This window comes from Anguilla anguilla, chromosome 4 (assembly GCF_013347855.1).
Source record: "Anguilla anguilla isolate fAngAng1 chromosome 4, fAngAng1.pri, whole genome shotgun sequence".
NCBI lineage: Eukaryota > Metazoa > Chordata > Actinopteri > Anguilliformes > Anguillidae > Anguilla > Anguilla anguilla.
The window spans coordinates 38,050,231-38,066,175 of NC_049204.1; the positions used below are offsets into that span (position 1 = coordinate 38,050,231).

Sequence of the window (15,945 nt, forward strand, 5' to 3'; positions counted from 1 at the left end):
TAGTTTTCTCAAACAATAAATAAAACAGCAGCCCAACCCTCCCATATCTGATTCGCGATTCTTTATTTCCCTATATCCCTGGCGTCTGACTCCCTCCAAACCCTTTTGCCAAAATTTCCTGTATTTCGTCCCCCTTCACATCCGTTATTCCCAAAATCTGTTTTGCTGCATCCACCACCATCTTGATCCTCTCTGATTTTGTTTCTATCACACTTGCACAATTGATCATCATCGCTATAAATGCCAAGAACCTTCTTCTCTCCATATACATCATTTCTCTATCACATCTCACTTGGTCTTTTCCCTCTGTTTCAGTTCTATTCTGTTCCTTCCTCAGTTCCGGTTTCTGCCCTCATTGCTTCAGCATATGTTATTTTGTTCTGCACTCATGTTCTTTCTATCTCACTTTCCCTCTTCCTTCTTTCACACTGTTTTGCCCCCACATCATGATTTCCCCTACAGTGAAAACATATTGCCTGGTCTTTAGACACCGTGCACTCCTTGTCCGAACACCCATCTTTCCCACACCTTTTACACCTGTGATCTCTTCTACAAACTGCTGCCACATGTCCATAATCCTGACACCAGTAACACCTCAGTGAAACCCTTTCATATGCCCTCACCCTGTAACTAACAATCTAAATAAATCCTCTCCAGTAGTTCTCCTTCAAATTCTAATAGCATTGAGCCACTTTCTTGTTCTTTCCCCTCTCGATAACTTTTCATTCTCTTCGCCCCAAAAACTCCCTCCACCTCCAAGAACCAGTCAGCATCTACCGACTCCGGGACGCCACTGATCACCCCTTTCCGTAGCGCTCTTTCCCTCATTAAAAAACAGATAAAATTAAAAGATTTGGACTGATAGAAGTTAAGTGCTTTATCCCTCAGTCTTTTTGACTAACACTCTATGATTATAATTCCCCTCCGGTTACCCTCACTGCCATAACTTCCCCAATCTCCTTCTTTTCCCTATTTCATGGATATCATTAAAAACGCCATTAGCTTCCCATCCACACCCAGACTCCACCTTCATTCTTACTACATATTTCTCATCTTTCTTTTCATTTTCAATTCTTTTTTTCCTTTTCTTATTTGCTCCTTCTCCCACTTTGCACTCCATTTTCCTAAACCGTTCATCTGCTTAGACCCAAAATGTCTACAATGACTGTGTGCTACAATCATTCATCAATGCCTGACCAACCTCAGTTTCTACCACTTCACACAGGTGCACTCAGGCAGGCCCTTTATGTAACCTTACTAATTGCCTGATTAATCTCAGGTATGCTCAGTTACCAGGCATGCTGTTTCGTCCACTGACAGAGAGTGGAGGCCATCAAGTTGCAGATTCGCAAGAGTGGGGTGGGAGTCAGATGATCAATAGAAAAGGGGGGAGTTAATGGCTAGTTTGGATACATATGGCTATATCTTATTTCAATAAAAATGTTTTAAATTTCATTTGAAATATAATTTTTAAAATATTTGAAGTAATTACACAGAACAAATTGATATTTTGATTTAGTATTCATTTAAAATGGTATTTGAATCAATTATTTGATTGAAATTTCATTTCAATTATTTCAAAAGAGTATTTCTTCTATTTTCCAATTATTTATGAATACGTCAAACAAAACAAAAGGAATTGGTCTTCTCACGTTTATTTGAAAATACCTTAAATACACAGCAAATATTTCAAATGCAATTCATTTGATTAGTATCTGTATTTGGCACAGGTGTATTTTGCACTGTTGTACGGCTGACTGAGGTTCTACCAAGCGTGGGCGTAACTTTTACCGACGTCACCGTTGTTTTTCTGATCACGTGAACTGCATAGGCGAAAGTGACATTCAATGCGGAAGAGTGTCGTTTTATTTAGTTCCGTGGCTTTTATCCTCACGATTATCTCAACTAGCTGTATAAAAATAAACAATTAATAAAACTATTTCAAACGACCAGATAGTTTAGAGTTAATAATAATAGCTTACAGTAATATTCTGGCGTGACGACAGCGACACGTGTTTTTTGTTGTCTCATCCTTTTAGGTAGTTCTGGCACACAACAATTTTCAGGTAAGATTCAGTGACAGCTTGAGTGATAGGTGCCTAGGTAGTTAGTCATGAGTTACTTCTTACTAACATTAATTCTTACTATCCTCGGACGTTAATAGCTGGCTATGAGTATGTTGGTATGTTAGCTAACGCTAAAATAGCCAGTCATGTTGGTGGGAGTGGTAGCTTGTTACATTGATTAATTTTGTGTTTCTTTATTTTAGAGTTCCGGACCATTTGCGTTCATTATCATAGTTATAGCAATATCTTTTAGTTTGTAAGAAGTCAACAATTATGTTCCTTAGCTAATTAGCTTGCTAGTTGTTACAGAATAACTAATTCAGACATGATACATAACTGTCTATTAATTGGTAACTTCACAACTAAATTAAACTACTGTTATTAGAAAAGATGAACGTTTTATTTTGTTGGTACTTCATAATTTCTTTAAAGTATGTTAGTATTGTCTCTGTTTTTCTGGTATATTCAAGGTGAAAATTCTCTTGGCTGTGAATAGGCTATTGTTTATACGTGTTAACCAGAAGCTTTTGTCAAAAGTCTAGTTGTCACATGGGACTGTGACCAAGACTGCTTTCTTTCATTTGAGAAATATAGCTGAAGTGAGAACCTTGTTAACACAGCAAAATGCAGAAAAGCTCATACAAACTGTTAGCCTATATCAAGTACTGCTCTTTTTACTGGTCTGCCTTAGAAAACAACGAGGAAACTACTAAATATCCAAAAAGTTGCCTCCTTGTGTCTTTTTAAATTGATTCTAAGGTCCTTACTTGTTTATAAAGGCTATTATTAATGGCTTAGCACCTACTGTTAGGACCCAGCTTCTTCCCTTGGAGTCAAAGTCAGGACGATGCAGGTGCTCACCAAGACAACAAACACTTTACTGAAGAAAGTAAAAGTTTATTGTAATCACAATGGCCAGCGGAAAGATCACTGAAACACAACACAAGTTCACGGTACAGCAACCCACCCCTCACTGGTCTTCTAGCCTGGTTTAAATACCTTCTGGGGCCTTGACTGGGTACGCATTGTCCATCCTATCTGCGAGGGCCTATCTCTTTGTTCCCTAAACAACTTATGCCCTTAGTGTTGCCTGATACCATATGGCATCATTATTTCCAGAGGAGAAACACTCAGAATCCATCACTACCTACATTTCTGATCTCCTATCCTTGTATGTCCCAACTTGAACTCCTCAGAGATCTGCTAGGCTTCTTAAGGTAGCAATGTGCAAGGAGTGGAGAAACTGACTTGTTTATATGCACCAGTACTATGGAACAGTATTTTAAAAAATATTAGAGAGGCAGGCTCAGTTGGCATTTTTGAAAAGCAGCTTAAATCCTCCATCCTTGTTTACTCTGGCTTTTAATTGAAAGTTTTCTCTCATGTCCTGTTATTACATTTTATATATTTTGTGTATTGCTTTATTTTATTTTTCAATATATTTTTATTGTTATATTCTATTTGTTTTTCTATTTTTAACATTGTATTTTACTATTGTTTTCTTTGGTGCAATTTTGTTCAGCACTTTGAGTTGAATTTTCATGTGTAAAAGGTACTTTATAAATAAAGTTTTAAAAAAGTAAAAAAGAAAAATAATAAATAAATGAATAAACAAAGCTAAGGTAACGGCCAGCTGTTTATTTGAGCTCTACCAACAAGAATAATCAGCAGCTGAGCTGGAAACGCTCACCATTAGGTGCATATCACACAAAAGCAACCGGGTTATTGTATTGTGAAGGTGCTTTGCTCTCCTGCCGGGATGAACCTGTCACGTTGCCTTACAGACAGCTGTAAATCTGGCAAGCCAAGCGGCCGAGGAGGACAAAGCACAGAACTATGAGGAGGCTGTTCGCCTGTACCAGCATGCCGCGCAGCACTTTCTTCATGTGGTGAAGTGTGAGCCCGGATTTTTCAACTACTCGTGGCTCTAACTGGGGCCATATCCTTTTGAAAATGGTTCATCCATACATTCCAAACATTTTCCACATACTGTTCACATAGCAATATACAAAGATGAATAAGATGTATTGTACACATGTAGATACAGTATATTTAGATATATAAAATGTCTTCTTAAAACATGCTTGACTATTACTTATTATTCTGATGTGAGATATGTGCGGACATCATGCAGATACAGATCTGGTAATAGTTACAATTTTTTATTCATCTGAATACTGCAGATGAATTCTGCAGTATTCAGAATTCATCTACAATTAATTTATTTTCAATGATTAAAAATACTCCAAGATCACATCTAGGCGGGCTACATTTGGTTTGGCTGCCAGTTGAATAGGCCCGTTGCAGGCTTCTCAGATTCCTGCACTTCTCTAGATACACGCAACAGCTGTTTCTCTGCTATTCCAAACGCCTCATTCGCTAGGGAGGGGTCCACCCCTGAATACCTGAAACTTGAAATGGCTAACTGGCTTTGAATAGCAAGCTATTGTCCAGCCAAATCCTGCATGTACAGTTTTGAGACTTCCTCCTTTAGAGGCAATGACAGCACAGAATAGATAAGTCACTCTAATGTAACTCTGTCATGAATCAGTATGCTGTCTCGCATTATGAAACTTTGAGCCCTATTTAGTCATATTTTACTGTATTCTGTCACTCAACAAAAAGTCATTAATACAAAACATATACCCATTAACCCACCAGTAAAAATATAATTCCTAAAATCTGTCTGTATATTAAAATCTCCAATATGTTTCCTAAGCGGTTTTTGTACATAAACAAGCCATATTACCTAGCAGTGCTACCCCATATCGTGCCAATTATGTGAACAGAGAAAGGAAATGGCTAGCAGTATGTAAGTAGCTAACATCTTTTTATCTTAACCATGATATTTGGTAGCCATCTGACAAAGGTTACTAATGGCATGAGGCAATGGCTAGCTATGTAGACATCAGTAGTTTATTTTAGAATGTAAGGATATAAAGTGTTTTGATGAAATGCTGTGCAACTAGTAGGTAGGTAACGGAACATTATAGCTGATCACACCTGCTCTTTTCAGTGCAAATTTAATTAGCAATTTTATGGCCTGTATTGTAGTCAATCTTGTTATATGGGCCAGATAAAATATTAGGGCTACATTAAAATTATAATAAATACATTTTAGATAAGTGTTTTTGTTGTGTAATTGGATAATTATGAACAAATGTTGTTCTTGGTTGATGTAAATAGGAATGACTGTTGTTATTGTGTGAAGTAGCTGTACTGTGGAATTAGGTATTGGTGGCCTGGAGCATGTATTTGGTAGAAACAATTATGAAGGAGAAACAGAAAGTGAAGAACTCGTGCCTTGGGGTTTATCATGTGGCTATATGAATATTAGGAATTGCGTGTGTTTTTATATGAGTTTTTATAAAATGTTTGGAATGACTGTGAGCCTGTGGTCATTATGATCAGTTCTGGGACTGTAATAACGCTTAAGATTTCTGAACTGCATCGTGTAGGTATTGGGTACGTTCTGCCAACTGGTAACTTAGCTCAGGGGAACTGCCCCAGAAACCTTACCTGAGTCTCAGTCTTACTGCCGGCTTTTACTGATGCGCATCCCTTGTTCCCTTCATTGCTACTCCTACTCTTGAAGCAACAAGCAGGAACTCCAAAGCATTTGTGGCTAAGCCTACTTCTGTCTGGTTGATTTCACTTCTCAACATCAATGGTTCCCCCTGCCCCCTAGCAGGTGTCATGCGCTGTCTGACACATTTGAAATATGTGTGTTTCTGACAGGTGACAGGTTGTCATGAAATCGACTGGCTAACCAACAACATGTTCCCCACAGCTTTTAGGTGGATGGTTTGAAATGAAAAAGCTTTATTGCCCAGGTCCTTCCTGGTTTGTCTTATAAATCACAGGCAGTGAGTCAGTGTAATTTTCTTGCATTGGGTGTTATTTTAAGGGAGCTCTGTATTGTTTGACAGGAGCCATATGGATTATGTAGTATTTTCATCCATATCCAGTGACTACTTATGAAAATGAGCCTTTGAGCCAACTGGTACAGTATTACTTGATACAATAGCAACCAATACTGATAATTGCATTATGTTACAGGCATTTAGCAGACGTTCTTATCTAGAGTGACTTGTATGACGTTTTTTTTTTTTTGTTGACGTTTACATTGTATCCAGTTATACAGCTGGATATATACTGAAGCAATGCAGGTTAAGTACCTTGCTCAAGGGTGCAACGGTAGTGTCCTAGCGGCGAATCGAACCTGACCAACTCCGTACCCATCACACATTTTATATGACTGGCAATTTGATTTCTGCATGACAGATCATTTAATGTACATTTGTTATTTCATGTTTGCTGTACAATAGACTTGTGTGTGCAATGTGATTAGTGATGCATTTTATACATTTTTTTTTTGAAGCTCAGGAAGACCTAGTGGAACAGAGTGTCAGCGTGAAGTACGCTGAGTGCCTGGACAGGATGGAGAAGCTGAAGGAGTACCGGAAGCAGAAAGAAAAGGCTTCACCCACTAAGCCTGTGGAGAACCAGTCAGATGACAGAGAGTGAGGAAAAATGGAATATTAGCCTGTAAAGTGCCTTGTGTACAGTTCTTGGCTCCACCGCAGTATAATTTGTCAATATGAAGTTAAACTTTACCTGTAACCATATATGCAATGTTACCGGAATGGAATTAAATTGTAAAGAGAAGTTAACCATATTTGTAAATGCCTTTGAACCTCTGTTGTGAGATGATGCTCAGATTTTTAGCCTGAAGCAAGCATTTCATTTTCTTCATTAGTGTGTCCTACAATATCTACTTACCATTGTTTGTGCATTTTAAATTTCTTGTTGTATTGGTTGAGCCTGAACATCTCAGGCACTCAGGAAATTCCATAAGCTTAATGAGCAAATTCACTGGTTAAATAATCCCATGACAATACATCTCTGCTCACGTTTGGCCTTTTCAATAACCTCTGATTCACCTCTGCTCTTTTTTCACCCTTATATATTCATTAATTCTTTCATTCATTCATATGCATTATTCTTTACAGGAATGATGGTGATGAAAGTGATGACTCTAAGTTGTTCCAGAGTCTGCTGCAGGGTGAGTCCTTTTAGTAACAGCGCAGACTCTTATCGTAACCAGATGGTCAACTGTGTGTGTTCCCATATTCCTTCTGGCCTCTCTGTCTCCTTATGGTAAGAGATTACAGTTTGTAATGGGGCTTTCCAGTGTTCTATTACAATTTATGAATCTTTCGGGAGGGATGTGCTCTAGAGCAGGACATCCTCTGGCATCGGTATATCCTTTTCCACACCTTGAATTCAGAGGATGCATCATTTTTTAATTTTCCGCTCCAATTTCTGAGACAGACCTTCCGATGATACAAATACAGAACTGGACTTCTGCTTAGTTTTTGAAATTGTGGTAACCACACTCCTACCACAAAAAAGTCTCACCACAAAAAAATACAAAAAAGACTAAAAAAGGCCAGGCTCTATGGTTAGGGGAGTGAGCTGGAACTCCAAGGTTGAATGTTCGATTCCCAGGTATGGTGACTGCTGTTGAATCTTCGAGCTGGGTACCTCAATTGCTTCTATAAATATTCGGCTGTATCCGTGCATTATATGTAAAAAGAATGTATCTGCTAAATATAATTTTGAAGTCAATTTTATTCACAACAGGCTGTGTTGCAGTTATATGGAGCAGGTGGATAGGGGGTGTCACAGTTGGAGTTTGCAGATGATGGTTACGCGTACATCCTAATATCTGTGTTTGCAGTAAAAGAGAAGGCAGTGGGGGATTAATATGAGCATGCATTTGTTCGTTTTTTGCAGGATCTATCGTCATGGAGAACGTCAAGTGGAGCGACGTGGCCGGGCTGGAGGGAGCGAAGGAGGCGCTGAGAGAAGCAGTCATTCATCCAATCAAATTTCCTCACCTCATCACAGGTACCGCCCCCAAGAGAGACAGCACGTTGGCTCTGAGGGCTGGGCCTGAACCAAACATGTCAAAAGCAGATGGTTCTCTGGCATTCCTTTCTCTAAATTTAAATGCTTTCCCTCTTGTGCTCCCAATTGGGAGTAACCAATTATATTTATCAATGCTCACTGCTGCAACTGCCATTGATGATTCAAGGGAGAGCATAAAACCACATCCTGTCCTCTAAACCACTGGTTCTCAACCCTGTTCCTGGAGATCTACCGTCCTGTGGGTTAACACTCCAACCCTAACAAAGCTCACCTCATTCAACAGCTAGATAGCTGCTAATTAGTAGAATCAGGTGTGCCAAATTAGGGTTGAATTGAAAACCTAGAGGATAATAGATCTCCAGGAATCAGGTTGGGAACCACTGCTCTAAGCCGTGATGTCAGTGATGTCAACCCCCGTTTCTTGTCACACTGACGTTTACACGTCAGACTTGCACAGACATGGGTTTGAGGAAGACACTTCTGGTCAATCAGTCACTGACTGGGTGACTGATTGACCAGCTTGGTTTGCTAGAGAGTGGTTACATGCTGTAATCCTGGCTGTCTGAAAGCCTCCCATCCCTGGGCGAGACTAGAGCCAACTGTGCATCTCCCTGTGGAGCTACTACCCAGTCAGCACTGGCACAGTCTGGATTCAATACCATGCTGTGCGGCCCATCCACACACTGGAACAGTGCCTTAACAGGATGAGCCTCTCATCCGCCCCCTCCTAGCTGTCCCAAAGCATTAAACACAGTTCAGTCTTCCCCTGTCCACGATTAGTATTTTTTTAGACGTCCTGTCACCTAAGCTACCCTCACCGTAAGCGTTGTTTGATGCACTTGGATGGAAATTCATTGAATTATTACATAATACGTCTTATCGCTATCTCTATATTTGCATTTTCTTTGACTAGACCAGGGGTGGACAACAAGGGCCATTCCGTTTGAGGATTTTCTGACAACTTGTGCTTTTAATTATTTAATCAGCTCAGCCGTGCCTTGATCTGACAGTTGTCTGGGCACCAGCTGCAGTGGCAGGCTGCAAGTGTATCCTAAAGATTTTGCTGCCCTCCTGTGGCCTGTATGCATTTGACTGTGTTTCCCCTGCGATTCTCAGGGAAGAGGACCCCGTGGATGGGCGTCTTGCTTTTCGGGGCTCCTGGCACCGGGAAGACCTACCTCGCCAAAGCCGTGGCCACAGAGGCCTACGGCTCCACCTTCTCTGTCTCCTCGTCCGACCTGGTGTCCAAGTGGCTGGGGGATAACAGGATGTGAGTATGCAGCACGGGGGAGGGGAGAGAGGGTGGCAGGTTCAGTGGTCATTGGTGTTCCATTGTGGGCTTGTGTAAGAACACACTGTGCAGCTTGATTATGGCTGATGCTTTTTGGATGAATCATTCAGGCCTGTACCCTTTGCTGTGTAGAATGTGAGGTGAGAGAGGTCAGTTTTTAAGTGTTGTGTAAATTTTGATGATTTTACTGTTGTTTGGGAAGGCCACTGCATAAATTTGTAAATACATTCTTAGCTATTTCCATCTCTTTATCTCTTTCCTTCTCCCATCCTTCATTTCTCCATCTTTCCCTCCCAACCCTCACCATCTCTCTCCCCCTCCCTTCTTCTGTCTCTCTTTCCCACACTCTACCCTTTTCCCCCTCTCTCCCCTTCTCTTCAGGCTGGTGAAGAACCTCTTCAGCCTAGCTCGGAAGCGCAAGCCTTCCATCATCTTCATCGATGATATTGACTCACTGTGCTGCTCCAGGAGCGAGAACGAGAGCGAGGCATCCCAGCAGGCCAAGACAGAGTTCCTGGCTCAGATGCAGGGTGAGAGCTGGGTTGGGTTGCCACGGTGCAGTCACATGACCCTGTTGCTGGTCCCTCAGCTCTCAGGGGCTGTGGGGGGGGGGGGGGGGGGGGGGTGGTAGTGAAAGAGCTCATTGAAGCAGTGCATTATTTGTGGGAGAAGGCAGGTCTATATCAACGATGAACTTAAATATAAATGTTCAGTGTATAATGTCATCTGTGTTAAGTCAGAACCTTATAACTGCATCTCACAAAGCATGAATAAAAGCCCAAAAAAAACTTTTGTGAGTTACACACCTCTCACAATATTCCCGTTGCCTCTCCTCAGGTGTCGGGAATGATAATGAAGGAATCCTTGTGCTGGGAGCCACCAGCATCCCCTGGACCCTGGACCCTGCCATCAGGAGAAGGTGATGTCTTCCGATGGAATTTTCCAGAAGAATTAAAAGGATTTCGCTCTTTAATCGTTTTCTGTAACTGCTCAATTAAACACAAACTTTCCCCGGAAAAGAGCGATTTGCTCAATGTGTGCCATGCCATGAGTAACTAAAGTCAAAAGGAATTTGGAATGACCCCCTCTGGTTACACCCACTTACAGCTTTGAGAATAATTCATGATTGAAGTCTTTGCCGAGCTCTTCCATGTAGTCTGTCAGTGAATTGAGGGCGCGGAGTTGAGTCAATGTCTAGCACAAACAGTACTGAAAACCCGGTAACAAAACCAAATCTGTTTTTGGATCGTTCGGTTGTTGCGTCGTAATTTGCTTTGATCCCAAAGCACCTATCTGATATTAAAGACACCTAAGGCTTTCTTTATTGTTATCATTTAGTAACTCTGATTGGATAACTTGGAAATGATTTTGATAGTATTTGTAAAAGGTCAGTAAGTATTTGTATGCAGGGAACATTGCAGGGCTGATATATAATTGAGGAAAAAAACTTTTTGAAAGTGTGCCTTGTAGACAAGTCCTCAAATGTGGTTATCACTGGTGCTTAAGTAAACCAAAAAACTCCAAATACAGCATAGGGGAAAAGGGACTCGCACATGTCCCCAAAAAAAGACACAAATGCCGAGATATTTAGAAAAATACATACATATTTATTATGCAGACATTGTGCCACAGTGATAAAAAGTGATAAAAATTGATAGTAGGATAGTAAGATAGACCTTTCAGTCGCATATGACCATCTTCAGTGCTGATATATAATTATTCAGTATTTTCAAACAGCTCCCTGCATTGTATTTACTTATAAAGTCTCTGGGTTCCTACAGTACAGTAGGATGGAAGTCACTAATACAGATAAGACAAGTCTGGTAATTTAGAGGTGAATCAGAAGGGGATGGTCAAAGAAGGGAGGAGACTTCAGTGCCAATCAGTGACCGTTACAACTGACCCCTCCCTTTTATTTGTGATCAGGTTTGAGAAGCGTATCTACGTCCCCCTCCCTGAAGAGCAGGCCCGCATCTTTATGTTCAAGCAGCACCTGGGCTCCAGCCCAAACAGCTTGACCGAGTCCGACTTTGTGACCCTGGGCCAGAAGACGGAGGGCTACTCGGGGGCCGACATCAGCATCATCGCGAGGGATGCCCTGATGCAGCCCGTCCGGATGGTTCAGTATGCCACGCACTTCAGACGGGTGCGTTTCCTCGGCGATTGTGCTGGTGAGGAGTCGTGGGGCCTGGTTCTGAGCTGTTCAGTTCAGAACCGGCCATCAGTCTTTAGTCGCTTCTTGTGGATCATCGTTGGGCATCTTTTACTGTAAGGACTACCGTTGTATGACATTCATGGATGGTTAGGCCATTTGTGCACATCAGTAGCCAATACGTTGCTGTTGTGATGTGTGTTTAAACACCACATGCCATGTTTGCCTTGTACTTTTCTCTGGATAAGAAGTGAAAATAAGTAAGTATAAAATAATGATACAATCACAACAGCATATGTTGTCGTGACGGTACATCTCCCCCTGCCATTACTGAACGTGTCTGCCTTCACAGGTTCGAGGGGCAGTGTGGAACGACCCTGGTCAGGTGATGGATGACCTGTGGGCCCCATGTTCCCCAGAGGATCCCATCGCTGTAGAGATGACCTGGAAGGACATCCAGGACTCCAAGTTACATGAGCCAGTCGTCAGCATGGTGAGGAGGGGAAATGTGCCCTTTCGCCTATGGTTCTGCTGGTTCTGCACAGTCCACAGAACTTTATCTAAAAAGCAGTCCAATTCATTTTTTTATTACCTAACTAAGTAAATCCAAGTTAAGAACAAACTGATTTATAATGATGACCTAACTTAACCTGACATGTAGTTTAAAAAGGCACGCAAGGCAGCAAAAGGGAAAATGAGGTAAAAGGGGGAAAAACAAATAATAACCATGATTAATATTCTTTTTCCCTGTTCCCATGCTGTACTACAATCTAATATCTTTATTGAGCTCTGAATAATTTTGAATGATGTCTAAATTTGGAATTTGACGTCTAGTCCATTTCTTCCCCGATTGCACGCAGTCGCACGTGCTGAAGTCTCTGTCCAACACCAAGCCGACGGTGGACGAGCTGGACCTGGAGAAGCTGAAGGAGTTCATGGAAGACTTTGGCCAGGAGGGTTAGCGCGCATGCCTTGGTCACGAATGTAGCACACAAGGACTGGGCCCTGCTTTCTCCCGCCTGTCCTTTCCTTCCGCTGGTCTCAAGTCCAACAAGCCAATCTCTGCATATAGCTTATGAGTGTGTTGTTTTTGCACATTCATTCACTTTACTTTTAAATTAAATATATATTTTTGTTATTTGAGGACAATGATGAATACGAATACGAAGACTGCTTTCAGTGTATTGTTATTTTTTGTATCTTTTGTATATTGCTTTGAAATACTACAGGACTAGCGTCATGGGTTCTTGAGAGATGGAGCAATGCGTGTTGATTTTATGAAGCTGTTTACTTCTGAAGTATGCATCTGTAATCTCTTGGCCGTTATAAATACTGTAACTGAACCGCTAACGTTAATTAACCATCCTGGCAAACAGAATTATAGTGGTTGTCTGTGATTCACAGGGTAAGGTTTCAGTGTCAAATTTATCAAAGGATTTCATTTGAATTTATTATTGTATTTATTTATCTATTGAAGAAGAGATGCTATAAGTGAGTGCATGTCATTTTAACAGTGTATTGCATGTCAGTGCATTGTAATTTTTCTTAACAGTCACAAAGTACGGTAAATGGAACCAGATCATGACTGGTTGTCTGCGACCCCACGTTCATTCCTATTTGTTTTTAAAGAAATAAGCCAACTGTACTCCTTTTGGATGGGACGTTCATAGCATTACTGAGGGTGGAAACATGATTGTTGTAGTGAGAGTAGCCTATGTATATGTTGACTGTTATCCATTAACTGTTTCAGCCAGAGGCATAGTGATTTAGATGGAAAAACACACGATGGGGAAAATGGACTGTTGTAATGCACGCAGGAGACTGTTTCATGGGCTCTTGTGAATCTCCGTCCCTGTGATGTTGCCCACTCAAAGCGGGGACCTTGGAGAATCACAAAATGGTACTTTTTTTGTTCCCTTTTGAACTGAAAACTAATATGGACTGTTGGGGGAGGAGATGGAGAAAGAGAGTGAGAGAGAGAGACAGAGAGAGGAAGTGAGACTGACATTATAAGGCCCTTTACTGCCCTTTATCACAACATCAAACATGAAGGGAAAAAAAAATCTAAAATATAAAGCAAAAATATTACCAAAATGCATGAGAGAGAGCGATAGGGAGAGAGATGTCTCTGCATTACGTGGACTGCAGTCTTTGAACTGTTGGCTCTTCCTGAGTTAAAGCTTGCTCATTTCGTTTACTGCCTTACTCCAGTGTTGAATGCATGTAGCTGTATGTCTGTACATATCATGCTTTTTAATGCCATGAAATGCCCCTTCTGTGATAAATTTACATGTCTTGGCCAAGGCTTCTGTATTTTTGGTTTGAAGCCTTGAAATTTGAAAAGTTGAAGGATTAAAACAGTTGGAGATGGTGCAATTGGCATATGAAACCTGAGTGTAATTATCTTTTATACGATAGTAATGAAACTCTGTATGCCTTTGTCACGGTGTGCTATCTGCTGTTAGCAATATTGCACACTGATGCTTGTAAATGTCCATGAAAAATGTGAGTGTCAAGGAACATGCTCAGCACAACAATGCAAAGGTTCATTTGGCTTTGAGGCTGGGGCTTTTCTTATTTTTATTGCACATATAAAATGATTATTGAAAATTCATGTGCCAGACATTTTGTTCAGGTGATGTGCGTAATTTTCTGGAAATAAAAAAGCATTTATTGTATCGCTACCGGCAAATGGGTTAAACCATAAATAGATAAATAGAGTGTGTTTGTGTCCGTATATAGCAACTTAGTCCACAAGTAAACATCAACAAAGAGTTTTAGGGTTAGAATATTATAGCAGATAATTATAATAATAATCATCATCATCATCATCCATCCATCCATTAACAGCACACCATTTGTGGGGAAGCAACTACACACTCCCGACCTAATTACATCCAGCACCCCTTACAGCATTGCAGATGCATAATAGGGAACGAAGGTTAGAACTGCATTGATGGTACTTTTTGCATGTGTACTGATCCTTGTGGTATGTGGATTGACTTGCAATGTCAGAATGTTAGCTATCTGGATGACTGAAAGAACAAAGAAACAATGTGGGACCTATGGATCATACTTTCCCGGTACATAATCTCTTTTTATTTGCTTCTGAGTCACTGTCTAGGAAGACAGTCACCATAAGAACAGGCTCAGGTTCAAGCCTCAGTTATGTTATTTGCTGATTTTGCCTGGTACTTTTCAATGGAACACCCACAATCACACTCATCCCATCAGGAGTAGGCTTCTCTGTGCAGGATGTGCCGCTGATTGGCTAACAGGTGAGAGCAGCAGACCAGGGTCAAATACATATTTAAAGTATTTTAATTACCTTTAAAGACTTTTTAATATTTTGATGAGAATGTGTCAAGTGATTGCTGATGGCCCCAGTCCAATTGTACCGGTTTCCATTGTTAAATTGTAGTGAATATGCATGGCTGAATTCTATTTTATCAGTGTCTAACCTTACAAAATGTGAAAGATGGAACTGCACAAATGGCTGTTGAATACTCTGACAACAGAAAAAAGAGGAAATACAGTAAAAGGCTTTAAAAAGATTGCATGGGTACAAATAAGATGCCAAGTAGCATATCACGAGTTTGCCATCACCCCCATGCAAAGGCATGTACGGTCATTCAGACTGCTGGTACTGGCAGTGCATGGGTTGTTTAAAATTGCCAGCGTAGGCTGCCCTTGCCCATAATCCAAGTTCAACCCCTAGCCCCTAGTAGTTCCCCTGGAATTCCCTCAGTATTATAACTCACTGACATCACATCGAGAGCCACTCACAAAGATTATACGAAGAGCTCTGGGATACCCCCTTCAGTATGAAGCCTAAATAGTTGCTGGCTCAGTCATTTCTGTTGTCTATCACAGAAATATTTCAAAATATTTTTAAATTGTATTTGTATTTTAATGTATTTTTAAACGGCACTAAATACTATTTGAAAAACTGGTTTTCCAAATACTTTCCCAAATGAAAATATTTTAAATAAATGAAATACAAAGTATTTAATGCGTAAATGTATTTCCGAATACTTCAAATATGTATTTAACTACATTTATAAATACATATACAAATACGTATTTGTATCTGACCCAGGTCGGGAGAGCAGGTACAGTGCTCTTTGCATGGGTTTAAGTGGTTCTTCATTCGTATGATCATGTCCAATGGCTGTTTCCAAGTGGAGACTGTCATACAGCTGTACACGCTCACGCCAATTTTTGGTGGATGTGCTCATTTCCGGGTTTTTGCTATTTAGTTCATCTGAAAGTTATCATTACACGTATGTATAATTACAGCATGGTGATAGATTTAATGATTCTTAACTATGTCAGTAAACGTTTGAACAAGAGACCAGTTATTTTCAGATATGTGTGCAAGCACCAAGTATGTGATCCTTCTTTTATAGGGCAACCCAAGATGTATTTGGCTTACTGCTCTGAACCATCTCTGGGCTCATTAAAATGTAAAAGTCAGGGGAAACGTCCTATTTTTAAACACA

At 40.6% G+C, this 15,945-nt stretch overlaps 1 protein-coding gene across 1 annotated transcript; it reads left to right on the forward strand.

Moving 5' to 3' along the window:
- The first annotated feature begins 1,161 nt into the window (after positions 1 to 1,161).
- On the forward strand, positions 1,162 to 14,135 carry LOC118225301 (vacuolar protein sorting-associated protein 4B-like). The gene is made up of 12 exons (XM_035413478.1): positions 1,162 to 1,167; positions 2,040 to 2,066; positions 3,851 to 3,962; positions 6,448 to 6,589; positions 7,079 to 7,131; positions 7,866 to 7,979; positions 9,117 to 9,270; positions 9,673 to 9,821; positions 10,129 to 10,210; positions 11,218 to 11,437; positions 11,796 to 11,936; positions 12,304 to 14,135. Exons 1-12 carry the CDS (start codon positions 1,162 to 1,164, stop codon positions 12,403 to 12,405), a joined length of 1,302 nt encoding a protein of 433 aa, XP_035269369.1. The 3' UTR covers positions 12,406 to 14,135.
- The last annotated feature ends 1,810 nt before the right edge of the window (positions 14,136 to 15,945 follow it).

Bases quoted from the DNA above. Each gene is read 5' to 3' on its own strand.
- LOC118225301 (XM_035413478.1), top strand. The intron at 2,067-3,850 runs GTAAGATTCAGT...GTTGCCTTACAG, and splicing joins TGGCACACAACAATTTTCAG to ACAGCTGTAAATCTGGCAAG. The intron at 9,822-10,128 runs GTGAGAGCTGGG...GCCTCTCCTCAG, and splicing joins GTTCCTGGCTCAGATGCAGG to GTGTCGGGAATGATAATGAA.